Raw genomic sequence first — 16,813 nt, 5'->3', positions numbered from 1 at the left:
CAAGAGCAAAACTCCGTTTCCAAAAAAAAAAAAAAAAAAGGAAAGAAATGATTTTTCTCTGATTTCATATGGGCACAATGTCTCATATTTTACAAATGCACAGAACACCATGATGCAGGCATTGGGATGAAGCTGGGCTGAAGGCAATCTGCAACTGTTGCTATCTTTGGTACCTCTTGCTAATGCAGACAGGGGACCTTTGGGGTCCAACTACAGTCATATATAAGAAGAAGATTCTTTGTAAAGTGAGACAGAATGAAAAGACGGATGAGGAGGACAGGCCCTGGGCCTGGTGGAGGAGGAAGTCAGGTTGCTGTCCTGGCAGCTGTCTCTCAGCCTGTGATGGCCCTGGGATTGTATTTTGTTGCTCTCAGGAACTGGTGTCCTAGCTCTATTAGGCTATTGCAGTGTGAAATGGAGAGTGATGGTTTGCCAACTTCAGAAACATCTAGACTAATAGTAATAATAACTAGAAGCATAATAATGATGCTAATTATATCTTTCATTTATTGACCACATGCCAGGCACTGAAGTGCTGAGTGCTATTCAGGCATTAGCTCATTTCGTCCCCACAACCGCTCTATGAATGAGATACTATTAGAATCCTGAATTGCAGGGTTGTAAACCTGAATTCACGAGAGGTTAAATTCCTAGCTAAAAATCACATAGGCACTTAATGGTAAAGCTGGGACTCAAACCCAGGCCTTTCTCGCTTTAAAACCCAATACTTTAACCATTATACTTTTCTAACTTCCTTTCGACACAATGTCTTAGTCTGTTCGGGCTGCTGTAACGTAATACTATAGTACAGGTGGCTCATAAACAACAGACACTTACTACTCACAGTTCTGGAGGCTGGAAGTCCAGAATCAAGGCACCTTCAAATTCAGTGTCTGGTGAGAGCCCACTTCCTGGTTGATAGATGGCTGTCTTCTTGATGTGTTCTCACATGGTGGAAGGGGCAAGGACTTCTCCAAGTTCCTTTTATTAGGACACTAATTCTATGCATGAGGGTTCTACCCTTATGACCTAATCACCCCCAAAGGCCACAGCTCCTAATACCATAACACTGGGGATAGGTTTCGACATACGAGTTTGGGGGTGGGGGAACATACCTATTCAGTCTATAGCACAACATGGCCTTATGCCCTGTAAGTTTTGTCTATTAAATATCTCTCAAGTCTGTCTACATTTTCCTACCACCATCACTCTAATAATAAATACCATGGTCTTTTCTAAAGGATTACTGCACCACCTTCCTAACTGGTCCATGTTTATTGATTCTGGCTCCACTTCTAATCTGTTTTTCAACATTTTAGCCAAAGAGAAAATTTCAAAACATAAATCTAATCATGTTGCACTGAGAACACTTTAATGGCTTCATGTAAAGGACCATCCCTTTGGGGCAGTTTTTAAGACTGGCATAGTCTGCCTTTGGCTCTGTTTCCAGCTGCACTGGGCCCACCATTCCCTAAACCTCTTGGCCCCTCCCTTGCTTTTTCTTCTGCAGCCTCATCAGGCTTCCTCAGTTCCTGCAGTGCACAATGTGCTTTTCTTCCATAGAGCCTCTGCATATGCTGTTCCCTCTGTCTGGAGCGCTCTCCCAATTTCCCACCTGCCCACGTTCACCTAGTTCCTGCACCTCACTGTTCAGATGTCACTCCCTTAGCAAAGCCTTTCTAATCCCTGAAATAAATTAATTCCCCTCCTTTTTTTTTTTTCTGAGTCTTGCTCTGTCACCCAGGCTGGAGTACAGTGGCACGATCTCAGCTCACTGCAACCTTCGCTTTCCAGGTTCAAGCAATTATCCTGCCTCAGCCTCCCGAGTAGCTCAGATTATAGGCGCCTACAACCATGCTGGCTAATTTTTTTTTTTTTTTGACAGAGTCTCACTCTGTCGCCAGGCTGGAGTGCAGTGGTGCAATCTTGGCTCACTGCAACCTCCGCCTCCCAGCTTCAACTGTTTCTCCTGCCTCAGCCTCCTGAGTAGCTGGGCCTACAGGCATGCACCACCACGCCTAACTAATTTTTTATATTTTTAGTAGAGATGTGGTTTCACCATGTTGGTGAAGCTGGTCTTGATCTCTTGACCTTGTGATCTGCCTGCCTTGGCCTTCCAAAGTGCTCGGATTACATGCATGAGCCACCGTGCCTGGCCAATTTTTGTATTTTTAGTAGAGATGGGGTTTCACCATGTTGGCCAGGCTGGTCTCCAACTCCTGTCCTCAAGTGATCTGCCTGCCTTGGCCTCCCAAAATGCTGGGATTACAGGTGTGAGCCACCATGCCTGGCCAACTCCCGTTCTTGAAAGCTCTCATAGCAACATTTGCCTTTGCTTGGAGAATGGGGTTTTATAAGTATTTGTGTGGTTCTCTGATGAATGTCTGGCTCTTCCCCCATCATACTGTAAGCTCCATGAAGGCAAAAGCCCAGTCAGAGTTTGCTTACCACGGTAGCCCCAGCACTTAGGACAATATTTGTTATGTGGTAAGTGTTCAAGCAATAGCTGTTGAGTAAATGGAGCTACAACACCCTTCCCTGGGGTGTGTGAAACTGACAAGCCCTTTGCAAAACTCTAAAATGTGCTTAGTCCTTCTACAGAGGATAAAGTTTAGCTGAGAACGGGATTTCAGCTGTATAGGGAACCAATGCCAGCAAGACAGCTCTATGCTTCTGTCTGTCTCAGCCTGCAAGAACAGAGATTAGGCCTAGTAGAAGAGTTTTAGTTGGTGGAAGCAATGTTTCAGGCTTGTGTTTTAAGTGGCTCACTTCTCAAGTAAGTAAACCCAAGAAAGTAGTTGCTTAACGTGTAGAATAGCAAGTTGGTGGCCAGGTGCAGTGGCTCACACCTGTAATCCCAGCACTTTGGGAGGCCGAGCCGGACGGGTCACCTGAGGTCGGAAGTTCGAGACCAGCCTGACCAACATGAAGGAACCCTGTCTCTACTAAAAATACAAAATTAGCCAGGTGTGGTGACGCATCCCTGTAATCTCAGCTACTCAGGAGGCTGAGGCAGGATAATTGCTTGAACCTGGGAGGCGGAGGTTGCAGTGAGCCGAGATCGCACCATTGCACCCCAGCCTGGGGAATAAGAGCGAAACTCCATCTCAAACAAACAAACAAACAAACAAACAAACAAACAAAAAGAATAGCAAAGTTGGCACAATAACTTTCTACCCATCTTCAAAAGCTGGCAGGGTGGATTGATTCTATGAAGGTAGGGATTGAGAGGGTGAGCTGAGCCATTCTGATCTGTTTCTTCTGAGTGGCAAGCCTGGAAATCTGGACCCCATTTTGTGGCCACTGGGCACAGAGGGCTGACCTGGAATAATTATGCTCTGGCGGTTGTCTCCACAAGGGGCTCTGGGGGTGCCCCAGGATTGTTGCCCTCAGGCAGAGGCAGGGCATACATTGAGAGTGATCCCAAACACTCCTCCTCCAGGCCCAACTTCTGGATGTAGCAAGTTCTGCAAATAGAGATCCATTATTTGGTTTCTCTCTCTAAAAAAAAACAAAAGTCAGCACAAAGAAGAGGAACACATCAGATTGGTTTACCAGATTTGTTTCAGATGTTATTATTTTGACATGATCCAGAAGAAGGAGAATTTGAAGAAAGTGGAAAGCTAGGCAGTGGGAATGTTGGCAGCAGGTAAGGGAAAGGCAGGCAGCAAAGAGAAACTTCATCTACTTTATAAACTGCTCCTTCCTTTCAGCAAATTTAGAGGATAAATGACTGTTTTGTTCAGATTGGAGATTCAAGGGGGGAATTATTACTTTTAAGATTATTGCACCATGGCTTCGATTATTTTAGCTGCAATCATCCTGTTGGACTTGGACTTCACTGTTGGTGAAGAGAGACTGTGTTTGACTTTGCCTGGATACCATAAAACCACAACAAAATAAATTCTCCTGAATGCTACCAGGCAACACCAAGATCTCTTACACCACGAGAAGGACTTGTGGCCAAAGATACAAATGGCTCCGCAATGTACAGGGTGCATACAGTGCACCTGAAGAACCTAAAAGTGGTTTTTAGAATCATCGTAATAAACAGTCAAGAATTAAAGATGTCAAGCGCTTTCTCAAGAAGTCTAAACTTTATAAATAACATTAAAAAAATCTATAAAGCCTGACCAGTCTCCCTCAAATTAAGTTATTTGCTACTGACTTGGCAGCCAAAACGATTTAGGATCTTTCGGAAGTTGATGAAAAAGGAGCCGGCGGGTTTTGCTCTTTGCTCTGCATCACGCCCTTCCTGGGACCATCAGGGAACCTCCCAGCCTTTCAGGATAGGTTCCGCTCAGAAAGGTCACCCGGGCAGTGGAAACCGTGGGCAAAAGTTAGCTGGCAGGACAGCGCAGCTCCTCCAGGCAGCGGAGGCAGCGCGTCCCGGCTCTCAGGGACATTTCCTTCCCACCTCGACCCCCGGGAGGTGGTCCCGGTATAAAGGCTCGCTGAGCGGGTGGGTCACAGCACAGCTTTGCAGCTGCGGAGAAACGCCCAAGGCCGTGCATCTCCAGGAGGTAGGGAAGCCTGCGAGCCTCCGGGTCCCCGCCCCCAGCTCTTCCAGGCACTGGCGCATCCCGGAGCCGGGCGCGGGGCGCGGGGCACGGAGCCGGGGAGGGGGTGTGGCGGGCCAGGGCGGTGCAGAGACCCTGCCCAGAGGCTGAACCGGCCTGGACGACCTTCCTTCCCGACAGGAGCAGTAGATGCGGGGGGGAGGGCAAAGGGGGAGGCCTCACCCCCCAGCGTGCAGCCGGGAGGAGGAACCGGTCGCGGAGGGCGGGGAGCGCGGCTGAGCAGCCCGGCGCGGGAGTGAGTGTGGGCGAGCCAGCCAGGGTGAGCGCGGGCGCCGGGCCGCGGCCGCCGGCCGCAGCGGGCTGAGATTGTTGTCCTCTGTCACCAGGGCGGCTGGGCTCCCGCAGTCCTGCAGACCGCGCCCGATCCCGGCTACAGGGCGGGCGGACAGCCGCGCATCCCCGGGGTCCCGCCGAGCCTGGGCGCAGCGAGCCGGGAGGAGGCGTTCGCTCGCTTCGCCTTGCTGCTGGGAAACTGAACGAGGCCGAGAGAGAAGGTAAAAGGAAAGACAGAGACTGGGAGACAGGGAGAGACAGAGACAGGGAGAGGAGAGAGAGGTGCAAGACGAACACATTGCAGACAAATTGTCAGCAAGTTTGTGCCTGCACGCTGGGGCTCTGCGTGCTTGATGGGAGGGGGTGGTGGCAGTGATGTGTGTACGTGTGCGATACTCATAGATAAGGAGACTAGGAGGTTGGGGAGCCTCTTTGCATCTCGTACGTAGATGTCCCTATTAACATCCCCCTCTCTGAGTTGTCATTTCCGCTTGTGGCACATCCCCTGGGCTCCAATGGTGCAGAAGCAAAAGGCAGCCAGCCTCTTATTGTGATGGTCGGTACTGTTGCTACTATCAGATGGGAGAGGTAGGGCGTTGAACAGATTCTAGGAGCCTCCCTTCCTCCACCCCCTGACTATTTTAGGAAGGGCTGGGGGAGGGAAATGGCTTGAAGGCTGCGCGGAGGCCCTGGCGCGTCAGACTCCAGCGGCGCTGTCATGGTGCAGTTGCTTCCCGGCAGAGCCTGCACTAGAGGGCAAGAGAACTTTCGTCTCCTCTTTAGAAAGATACGTTTCACATAGAGAGATCTTGCATTGCTGGCGGAGGAGTTCTGGGAAATGGTGGTGCACAGGCGGCCAGGTGCATCCCAACGGGCAGGCATCCGTGCAAAACGAAGCAGCCATCAGCCGCACAGGAAGGAAAGCCCCTTGGGAAGGCAGGCTGGGTGTGCTGACTGGGATCCCAGACTTTGGATGCTGGAAGTTCTGCCCCCTTCCGTAAATAGAGTCAGGCCCAGCCTAGAGGGAAATATCAGCAATGAAGCCTTAGCATCCCACAATGTTCATTTCTGAGCTTTTCGTTTTGGGGTGGAAAACTTGCATCTGAAATGTTCCTGTGAATGTTAAGAAAGTTAAAAATGAATTATTTTTCTCTTCTTTAATGCCCATCCATTTTTTGTCTTCATCTGAGAATGACTTTCCTAAAAACAACATTCGTATACAGAAGCCAGACCTATGCAAGAGAAAGTATAATAATTTTCAATGAGGCAAAGGTCATTAATATGACCTACATCTTCATAAAATGCGAATTTAATCACGAGTCATGACGATTGTTCTTTGAGAGGCTTTTTATTCCCCATGGTGAAAAAAGATTTGTAGTATGGCTAAAAAGTTCCTGATATCACCGGAACAGTGTGACAAAATACCTATCTATTTTTTCTTTTCTGTTCATTACTTTGTGGCAGATTTAGAACAAAATGTGAGAGATCTATACTAACTTAATATGTTTCATGTTGAAGATTAAGAAACAGCTTCAGACTGACCCAGATAATAATATTTGCTAGGCTTTGGAAATATTTGCTTAGCTCTTATTTTATAGTCTCACTTTCATCTTTCTGAACTAATGATTTTCACAAACTGGTTTTCTTCTGTCCTCATTGACCTCATTTAAGAACTCGTTTTTACTTGAGTCCTTCCTGCCAGGGAGTGGAGATTGGAAAAAGCTAGTTTGCGGTTTAAAAATGTTCAAGAATTGTTTGGTGCTGCACTGGGCCTACTTTCTGATAACTATGCTGCACACACAGCATCTTGGAAATGAAAGGAGGTGTGACTGTCACAGGATGTAGAAAGCCCATAACTGGGCAAGGTTGGTGGCATTTTCACAACTCCAGCTCTAGCTACTGCAGCCACACCCTGTGGTCTGAATGTGACAGGCATGCAGGGCCCAAACGCCTCTGCGGGGTCCTCTGTGTGTCTCCTCTTAAATGTGTACTTCTTTGTGGTCTAATCTAAGGAGAACTAATGTTTGGCAAGGCGTGCAATATATACTGTAGCAAGGGAAAAAAAGAAGGTTGCAGATGTCTTTGGTCGTAATTTATACTTTAGGCTTACAATAAACAAAATTTAATTATGACACTGAATATCTTTCATGCTGATTTCTGCTATACACTTTGTCTTTTGCTTACTTGTTCATGTTCTTCTAGGGAAAAGATCATTTCTTATTGTTACTCTGTATAATTCATACTAGTGAATAAGAAACAGCATTGTTCCCTGATAACCTGCACACATTTGTTAGTAATATACTTATATTAATTCAAAGATATCCCTGTTCTTCTCTACCTTTTAGCCATCTTAGTGTTCATTAATTAGTACCATTATTAATGGGTGAATAGAGAAAAAAATAATTAAATTTAAAATTAAACAGTATGTGAACTCTCTTCAGCAAAAGACTTGAATAGAAGGGAAACTGAAATTTATTCATGACTAAAAATTTTGTTCAATAGTGGGTTTCAATATTAGTGCTATTCTTATACATGTTTAGACATTTAATTAAGTAATATCTGTACTTCCTGCTGTTGTGAATCTGTTTATGTATTTATGTTCTCAGTTCATTTTCTTTTTGGTTAGAAATGAGCCACATTGTCTCTGGTCATTGCAGGGTTTGAAATTTTCTGCAGTAGTTTCCTAATACCTAGAAATTCAGTTGCATTGCTTATATATATTTTTGTGGCTCAGTAGTATTTCTTCAGTGCTTTTCTTAGTGTATTCCTTTTTAGTCACACAAACAAGAAACTGCTTTAAGAGCCAATGTCCATTCTGCCAAGAGACAGAAAAAATTGAGTTGTGCTATTTCACAACTGTGTTTTTTCACAGGGAGTGATGTTAAGAAGAGTATGCCTTTCAACTGGGAGCATCCCAAATAGCGGATAGTCCAAATTCCCTCTGTGTCCTGAACAAAAAAAAATGCAGCAGATGGTTATTGATTGGGTGGGTGTTTTGTTTGCTTCCATAGTAGCCTGGACTTTTCCATTACAATACTTGCCCTCCTTTGTTGTAACATTGTTTATATCATCTTCCTCTACCGGCACATAAGCTGTAAGAGGGGCTTGTCTCTCTTGTTGACTGCTGTTTACTCAGTACCATGGTCCCTTACAAATAGCTACTCAATACATATTTATTGTGAAATAATAAATACAGGAATCTTACCTTTCTGGATGTATTTAGCTCCATCATAATCTTAGTTCCTTCCCCTGGAAAAATCTGGAGATGGTGCAGGGACTATTTATTGCTATACAGCCCATCAATGTCCATCAAATTCTCCAATTCCATCCCAATGCCTAGCTTCACTCTTCATTCCCTCTCCTTCGTGCTCACGCAGTATCCTGCACCTATTAAAAACTGTTTTAATAATCTTGGGAATAGTGAGTTTATTGATGTTCTGGATCTTCCTCTGGTGTTCTGGTTCTGTCATGTCCATAGCCAGAACACTGCTAGGTAAACAGTCTGTTGGAGGATCTCATGACCTTGCACCAGTCATTGTTTTAGCTGTGCCTTGTGCTGCTATTGGTTTTGGAACAGAAGAGCACACTTGGGAGTACCTCTGCATTTTAGGGCCGTCTCTCATATTGCAGCTGGAGAAACTGGGAACAGGGGAAGGAAAATGGAAACTAGTATTTGCTGAAACTCTGCTACATGCCAATCAATCTGCTGGAAACATGACATATTTATCTTTTAAAAAAATTAATTTAAGCAGGATAAAATTAAACCTAATTTGGCATAAGTATACCTCATTTTACAGATGATGAAAGAAGGGCTCAGCAAAGCTCATTTTTCTTAAGCCTGCATGCACAGTAAGAGATAGAATTAAGATTCAGCTCCAGGTCTTTCTTAGATCAAAGTCTGTGCATTTCCTGGTACCACACTCTCCTCCAATAGGTAGTTGTTGAGGACCTTCATACATAGAACCAGCTCAAAATCACCCAACTAGCTGGGATAAAGTTTAGCCTAGAACTGATATTTCCTAATTCCCAGTCTTCTTTTATTACCTTCTTTCTATTAACATCATTTAAATTTCTTATTAAATCATGTAATTAGATAAAGTATCAGTAAAAAGCAAGAAAATCATGATTTCACAAAATAGGAAATATGTGTACATGTGAATGATGAAAGCAAAATGTTTAATGTCTGAAAAAGGAAGGATATTGCATCCACTTTTTTTTGCATTGAAGAGGAAGAGGTTTTCTGGGGATTTTCTCATAAATGTAAAGTATTATGAACTTGATTCAATGAAACAAAAAATATATATCGGGGGCCTAGGATGTGGTCAGGGATATACTTGGTGTCAATGAATGAGATTTTGCAATGTTATAGCCTCTGTACCAGTGAAATGTTCACCGTTTCTTTAGAGTGAGGTAAGACTAGCAGTAGTGAAAGATAGAAGCCAAATTGTACCTAGGATAGTATGGATCATTGATGTTAGAGGCCTCAGTGGAAAATAATGGTGAGTGTTGGTTGGTGTGTTTAGCAAAAGCTTCAAGTGGTATGTGGATCCTGGGTTAGGTATTTCGATTTGTTCAGCTGAAAGTGTTCTTCAGAGGGGTGATGTGAAGGGGTAATGAAGAAGTTGCTCCTGAGTTGTTCCAAAGATATGAAGCATGAAGGGGAGAGTGTTTGGATGTAAAACCTATACAGCCCCTCTTCTGCTGAGCTCAATTAATGGCACCCCAAATCCTGAGAGTCATCTGAGACTCCTCAGATATACACTCTGGAAACCCCACCTCCTTCTACCTATACCCACCTCCACCCCTGGGTGACCAATCACCAAGTCTTACAAATTTTGCTCCCTAAAGCTGTGTTATATTTGATTCTCCACTCACTCTGCTACCTCTGTCTGATTTCCGTCTTTGGTCATCTTCTACCTGGATTCCTGAGATACTTTCCTAACTGATCTTTCTGGATCTTCCAGTTTTGTCCTTCTCAAATATATCCTTTAAAATCATAGCTAGAATAATCCCAATCATACCTTCTCACTTCCAGCTTAAGATCTCTCAGTGGCTTCCTGTTGCCTGCTAGAGAACCAGAACCAAACTTCTGAGCATAGCACTCAGGGCCCTCCGCCATCCGGACACCACCTCACTCTGTGCCCTCTTTTCCACAATGTCACCTTGTAGAGTTTCTCAGTGTCTGACTGGTGATAGTTCCATGTCCCAGTCATGCTGTTTCTCATGCTGAGGCCTTTGCTCAAGCTCTTCACCCTGCCCAGGATGTGTCTTTCATATGTTTCACCTGAATGACTAACCCATTTACCAAGACTCAGCTCAGGTGTCTGCTCCTTGCCAAGAAGGACACCTTTCCAGAACACCCACACTGGCTTAGCCACCATCCTCTGTATCTTCCCATCTTTGTATTTGCACTTAGCCCTGTTATTTTTATATTATCTTTTCTATGTTTTATCTCCTACTGTGTCCTAAGCTCTTCAAAAATAGTCTCTGTGTCATATCCACCTTAGTAATCCCAGCATTGAGCTCTGGCACTCTGAATGTGTTAGTTATGCTGTGAAAGTAAGACTGGATGAATACTGGGCACATGCAGGGAGATTCTGAGTTTAATGTAACGAGAGAGAGAGAGGGCATGCACAGTATTTCAGATTAATCTACCAAGCTATGTGAATGTGAATTAGAAGAGGATAGAGGCAGAGTGATTTCTGTTGCAATGATTTACTGAAATCCCTTTTAATTCCATAATTCTTGATTGAAGGTGGGGACTGTGTGTTAATCATCTGTGAGCTCCAGTGCTGAGCCCAGCTTGGAGTGGGGTATCTGAAATGAAGTGAATGTCTTTAATATACATGCAGATAAATGATATAGATAATAGGTAGATTGGTTGATTGATTGATTTCAGAAAGTTATATTTTTGCATTTGAAAACCTAACTTCCTAATAGCTTAGGGGATCCATTTATAAGGTCCTTCAGGCACTTTTCACTATCTATTATTCTCCCAAATTAAGATAGCTTTTGTATGTGGGCAGGTGGAATATTTTTCCCCAGGATATACAGGCTGCTAATGGGCACACAATTCCAGCAGGGCTATAGGTATGTATGTGACAGCCCAACCACAAGTAATTATTTCTCCATGAAGAATCCCTTGGAGAGTCACCCACTGAGAAGTACCTCTCTAGCCTATAAGACACCAGGTATTGGGTCCTACTTCTAGTATATACTCCTTTCCAGTAGCCAAGAGAAGTTTGCCTCTATCTTCCTACCAATGACTTCCGTTCACTGCATCGCTGTCCCGTGTCTTGCTAAGTTAGTAATGCTTTCTTGCTCCAGTACATCCTTCTGATGCATTGCACATGGGGCAGCAGCAATGTGCAAAGGTTTGCATCTTTTTTTTTTTTTAGATAATAGGCTAAAAAGCATGTTACTAGCTTTGCATTCATACATTCTGACCAGATACCAATGTATAATAGTATTAGTAATGCCATTTTAAAATAAATTGTAATTCATAATTGCACTCTATTACTTAACCAATCCTTCATGAGCAATGCCCTTTAATGGACTATAATCCAAGTTATAATATAATTTTTACAGCACTCACAGGCTCCTCTCATTTTCTTTTTTCCTTCAGGAAGGTGCACCATCTCACATGTATGAGCTTTCTTTAGGAGTTTTGCTTTTGCCATTCTCCCCTTCTTCCTCTCTTCCCCCATTCCTTTTTTTAACCTTCATCATCATAACCTAGAAATGCAATGGGAACTGTAGTCAAGTATCACCTCCCTGTGGGCCTCTTCGGAGGCCGTTTCTTTCTCTTGGTGCATTATTCACCCCCTCTTCTTTCTAATTATTTTGTTTATGGCAATACCTTCTCTTCAGCTAAACCTAGGGTTAGGAAATTCTTATTTAAAGTACATTTTGCAATATCAAGATTTCAACGACTACTCTCCTACCTCTTCCCAAAGCCCACTGCACCCCCTCCTCCCCCCCGCCCCCCATCAATGAAACTTAACCAGCCAGGCGCGGTGGCTCACACCTCTAATCCCAACAGTTTGGGAGGCCAAGGTAGGCAGATCACTTGACGTCAGGAGTTTGAGACGAGTCTGGCTAACATGGTGAAACCCCGTCTCTACTAAAAAACACAAAAATTAGCCAGGCGTGGTGGTATACGCCTGTAATCCCAGCTACTTAGGAGGCTGAGGCATGAGAATTGCTTGAACCCAGGAAGTGGAGCTTGCTGAGATCACGCCACTGTACCCCAGCCTGGATGACAGAGTGAGACTGTCCCAAAACAAAAACAAAAACAAAAACTTAACCAATGCAGAGAATTTAGAAGGAAAATGTCCACTCTGCTTAGCCCACCCCACCCTAGCCTTAAAACTTTTGAGTCTTTATACATAGGGAGGAAAAAAACTAAATCATACCCATTTGGCTTCTTCTAAAATTGGAGTACTTGAAACTCAAATTTTTAGAATGAAATGGTTTTTACATTTATACTGCTTTAATTCATCAAATTGGTATGAGAAACAAGGATTTGGTCCCATTCCTGGAAAGAGTACAACACAACAGAGCAAAACATGTGCAAAGCAGGCTAAATTAGCAGATAAGAGAACCCGTGCATATTGAAAACTAGAATTGAGTGTTTTTGGTATAAGGGAAACCACTTTCATAGATCAATGGAAAAAGTTGATAGTTTAAAAAGAAAACATGGAATGAAAGTGAACATTTCTTCTTTTAGCAACCCAATTTTATTCTATATGTCTCATTTATGTATTTATTTTATTAAATATCATGGGAATTCCTAACATTTGCATAGTACTTTGTAGTTTATAAGTGCTTTTCACTAAGTTGTTTCACTTGATAATGGACCAGGCATTCAAATTAAATAGAAATATTTCTCCTTTTAGCACTGTGGTGACCTTCGTAGATTTTTTTTTATGTTGTACCTTTTCTTTTTTGTTTTTCAGGTTCTTGAGTTCATGTAAGAGGACAGTCTTAAAACGGAAGAAGAAAAAGAAGCAGTTCAGTCTTTGGGAGAGCTGCCTCCTTGTTGAGTGCTGCAAAGGCCTGGAATTCATTTATGACAGAATAGATCTAGAAAAGTCCAAGCATGTTTTCTAGAATGGTGTAGCCCTGTGCTACCTCCAGTGAAGAGCCTCTTGGTGTTGGCTTCGTGCTTCCGGAGGGACCATGGCAACCTCCAGAGGGGCCTCCCGGTGTCCTCGGGATATCGCCAATGTGATGCAGAGGCTGCAAGGTAGGGGGAAGAAATTTCAGGTTTTAAAAAAATTCAAATACCATCTTAACCCACAATCAGTTAAATTTGTTTGGGGTTTTACTCAATTTCATGGAATTATAGCCCAGAATGGGTTGGATGTCTTTATTCCAGTGTTTTTAAACAGGGCCATGCTGTCTTCAGATGCTGTCTTCATTACATAGAAGGAAAAGATAAAAATACAGCTTTTTTTTTTTTGTAATTTTGTGTCTGCATTAGCATGTCTTACATGGTTATTCATTGTCCAGTTGGGAATTAAGAGTTATTGCCAAATGTACTGCTGTTGTTGTTCAATAATACCAGTGACAATACATCCTCAGTTGTTTTGATAGATTATGGACAAGTTGTGGACATATAACTATATGCTATTGTCAAATAGGTGAACCAGTGGCATTTCCCAACTAGAAGACCCTTAGATATTTAGAATTTTTTTAAGAAAAATGAGGCAAAAGAGGCCCGAAGAGATGAAACGATGTGATAAGATGAATTGTTCGTGGCAGGGTACAGACTAGTCCTGCATCCCTCAGTGATGCTCTTCTCCAACAACAAACAACAGTGGTTCTCTTCTCTGCTTTTGATTTTTTTTAAGATGGAATCTTGCTCTGTCTTCCAGGCTGGAGGGCAGTAGCGCTATGTCGGCTCACTCCAACCTCCACCTCCCTGTTCAAGCGATTCTCCTCCCTCAGCCTCACAAGTAGCTGGGATTACAGGCATGTGCCACCATGCCCGGCTAATTTTTTTTTTTTTTTTTTTTTTAGTAGAGATAGGGTTTCACCATGTTGGCCAGGCTGGCCTCAAACTCCTGACCTCAGGTGATCTGCCTGCCTTGGCCTCCCAAAGTCCTGGGATTACAGGCATGAGCCACCGTGCCCGGCTGCTCTTCTCTGCTTTCTAGAAGAGAACTAACAGGGAAATACTATAGAAACTCATAGGTGAACAGATTCTAATTATCAATTTTCTTTACATTTATGTTTCAATATTCCTTGAAACAAATATAATTATCACCTGTAGTTATCTAAAGATATTGCTTCTTTGTCATAATCCCAATGATATATTCACTGCTTCATTGTCAGAATCCTAACGATATATTCAATGTCATAAGCCGAGCCTTCAAATGCATGGTTTCAAGGTATAAAAATACCCCAATTTAGAAGAGTTTTGTGCTAGTCTTTGCTAAGAAAGCTTAAACATAATGTTATAGCTTGACTTTTAGGTTTTCTAGTATCTCCAACAAATGATCATTGTGGTTTTGCACAGTGTCAATGGTATTAATTTGTCACAGACCCACTTTCTTTGCTTATAATGCATTTGCTGTGCATAGCAGTAATTTCCAGTTAAGCATTCTTGACCTTCAAATACATACCAAGCTCTTAAATCGGGGTATTCATGACCCAGAACACGCTCACAGCTATAGAAAATCAGGATATTGGTGGAACTAGGAGTTTCTCCACATCTGTCCAGAGATCACCAACTTGATTGAGAGCTTCTGTGTTCAGGTGACCCCCCACTCGTGTTTATCTGCCTGGACTGGTTTGTGATGCTTCAGTGTGAGTGGTACATGTTTCCTATTTCTTGTTGACCAATCCCACATGTCATGCCAGAAAGAGCCTTGTTAGATAAAAGATCCTTGCTGAATATATAGATGGATCTAGACCTTTTCCATGGGCTGAAAATTTCTCTGCTTGGGTCTGACCAGCACCAAGGATCTCAGATTTAAGTTGTACATCTTCACCTGGGTAGATGCAATGCTGAATTTGAGTTCCATTCCACTGTCTATGTTTGTCTCGGCTGTTTGTCTGAGGGTAAATTGTTGAACCATTTTGTGCCTCAATGACATCATCTATGAAATGATGGAAAGGAAGCCTGTGAGTCCCTTACAAAAGTGTGGGGAAGATAATAAGGTAGTAAAGCAGATTTTCCTTTGAGTATATTAGATGTGAACATTCTCTGGATGACATACATGTTGACCGTAAGTGAAAGTTGCAAACAGCAAATTTGAATAAACTCAATCAGAATCAGACTGTGTTCCTACAAACACTCTACTCTTCATTCTGATATTAGTTTGAGTGGAAGTCCTTTTTATTAAGATAATTGGGTTAGGGGTGAGAAGAAAGTGAAGAGTATGGATGATTTAATGTTGTGTTTTATTATGTTTTTATAGTAGATTTAGTTTTGCTTGAGAAATCTGTGGCATGGAGGAAAGAGCTGGAGCCTCTCACCCTATCACACAAATAGGCCTGTGACAGTGGATGCCCTATTTAACATCTACATGTCTAGGTGCCCCATTTGCAAAATGTGGATTGCTCCCATCTGCTTAGCCCCTCTCAGAACTGTTGTGAAGCTCAATGAGATAATCTACTAAAGGAGATTTAAAAATTATAAATGCTGTGATATGGTAAGCCATTCAAATAGTCATGGAAGAAAACTGGATGAGAAGGCACAGCCTGATAATTTGTTCAATTTTTTCCTGCAAATTTTTCTAACTATCCTGATTTTTGGAGGAATGTTAATAGTTTTGTACACTCTGTGCTGTATAAAACTAGTAATTTTATTACATAATAAAGTAACTATACTTATTGCATTAATTAGCTTTTATTTCTATAAAAGAGAGGGTTATAAGGTGGCATAAGGGTACCTGACAAAGTTAGAAGAGTAGGCCTGAAAATTCAGAAGACAAAACTCCTGAGCACTAGATACTTATCACTAGCCTTTGGTATCAATTACTTCATGTCTATAGGTTATGTTGGCTACAAAATGTAAAGTCTGTACTGCTGCAAAATGCAACACATCTAGCCTGCATCAAAGGAAACTGGGTGAAATGGCAGGAAGTGAAAGTGATCTGGCGAGTGTGTCTTAACAAATTGATCAGCTGGATTAATTCTGCTGATTCAGTTGGTGACGTGCAGGTCTCTTGCTCTCAGTTGTCACTGTGCATATTTACTAATGCTTTAAGTCCAAAGAGGGGCCAATCTCCACAGAAAGAGGAGATCTGTCCTCTGTCAAGGGTATTTAGTAACCCTGCTTACCTGCTGGAACCTCCAAACAAGTGCCCAAGATCCTAATAAATGGAGGGCTGGTGTTATTGCCCAGATAATTAAGACAAATTTGAGGAAAAGTAAATTTCCATTAACGTAAACAGAACCAGAGTTGCTAATTTCCAAAGTTCAAATTCATAAGAACATTCTCCTAGAATCCTTTTTCTTTGTCTAGATATGTATAATGAGTAACTAACGTGTTTGAGGTTTTTTTCCCCCATTTTTGGGTTTCATTGTCATTTCAGACCTGTGCGTAACTAATAAAGAGCATGCAGCTTTGAATAATTGCAACTTGGCACTACTCCCTTGCTTATTTAGCTTACACCCATAATTGCTGACTATTTTTCCTGCTTTTAATTTTTATTTCTAGGGCTAGGAAATTAAAGCACACACAGAGATTGCTACATAATTTAGCTGCAACAGTAGCCATTCAATATTTCACCTTTGCCAATATTTGTGCTTGTTTGAGCATAATGTTTTAGGCTGGGATACTGAATTATGGATGAGCAGTCAGACTGCAATGCAGAGTTTTGTTTGCTTTTAAGAATAATGAATGTTTCTGGAACTTTAATCAATTTAAATATAACCTTAAAAGCAAATACAGGACAATAGTATAATAAAGGGGTATTAAAACTCTAAATGCACATAATTAGTACATA

The 16,813-nt window shown here is 42.5% G+C and overlaps 1 protein-coding gene across 20 annotated transcripts in view; it reads left to right on the top strand.

The window, feature by feature from the left end:
• The first annotated feature begins 4,315 nt into the window (after window positions 1-4,315).
• Window positions 4,316-16,813, top strand: part of SYNE1 (spectrin repeat containing nuclear envelope protein 1) — a 522,579-nt gene continuing 510,081 nt past the window's right edge. For 6 of the 20 annotated variants that reach the window (XM_055390879.2, XM_055390878.2, XM_055390877.2 and 3 more), the window contains exons 1-2: window positions 4,724-5,074; window positions 12,812-13,101. In XM_055390879.2, coding sequence (XP_055246854.1) covers window positions 13,035-13,101 — 67 coding nt within the window. In that variant the 5' untranslated portion in view covers window positions 4,724-5,074; window positions 12,812-13,034. Of the gene's footprint in view, window positions 4,524-4,721; window positions 5,075-12,811; window positions 13,102-16,813 lie in introns of those variants that run through there. The other 14 variants (XM_063707957.1, XM_063707958.1, XM_055390874.2 and 11 more) reach the window with 5 other exon arrangements.

Source organism: Gorilla gorilla, chromosome 5, assembly GCF_029281585.2.
Source record: "Gorilla gorilla gorilla isolate KB3781 chromosome 5, NHGRI_mGorGor1-v2.1_pri, whole genome shotgun sequence".
NCBI classification, from domain to species: Eukaryota; Metazoa; Chordata; class Mammalia; order Primates; family Hominidae; genus Gorilla; species Gorilla gorilla.
This window is presented reverse-complemented; position numbering and strand designations above follow the sequence as displayed.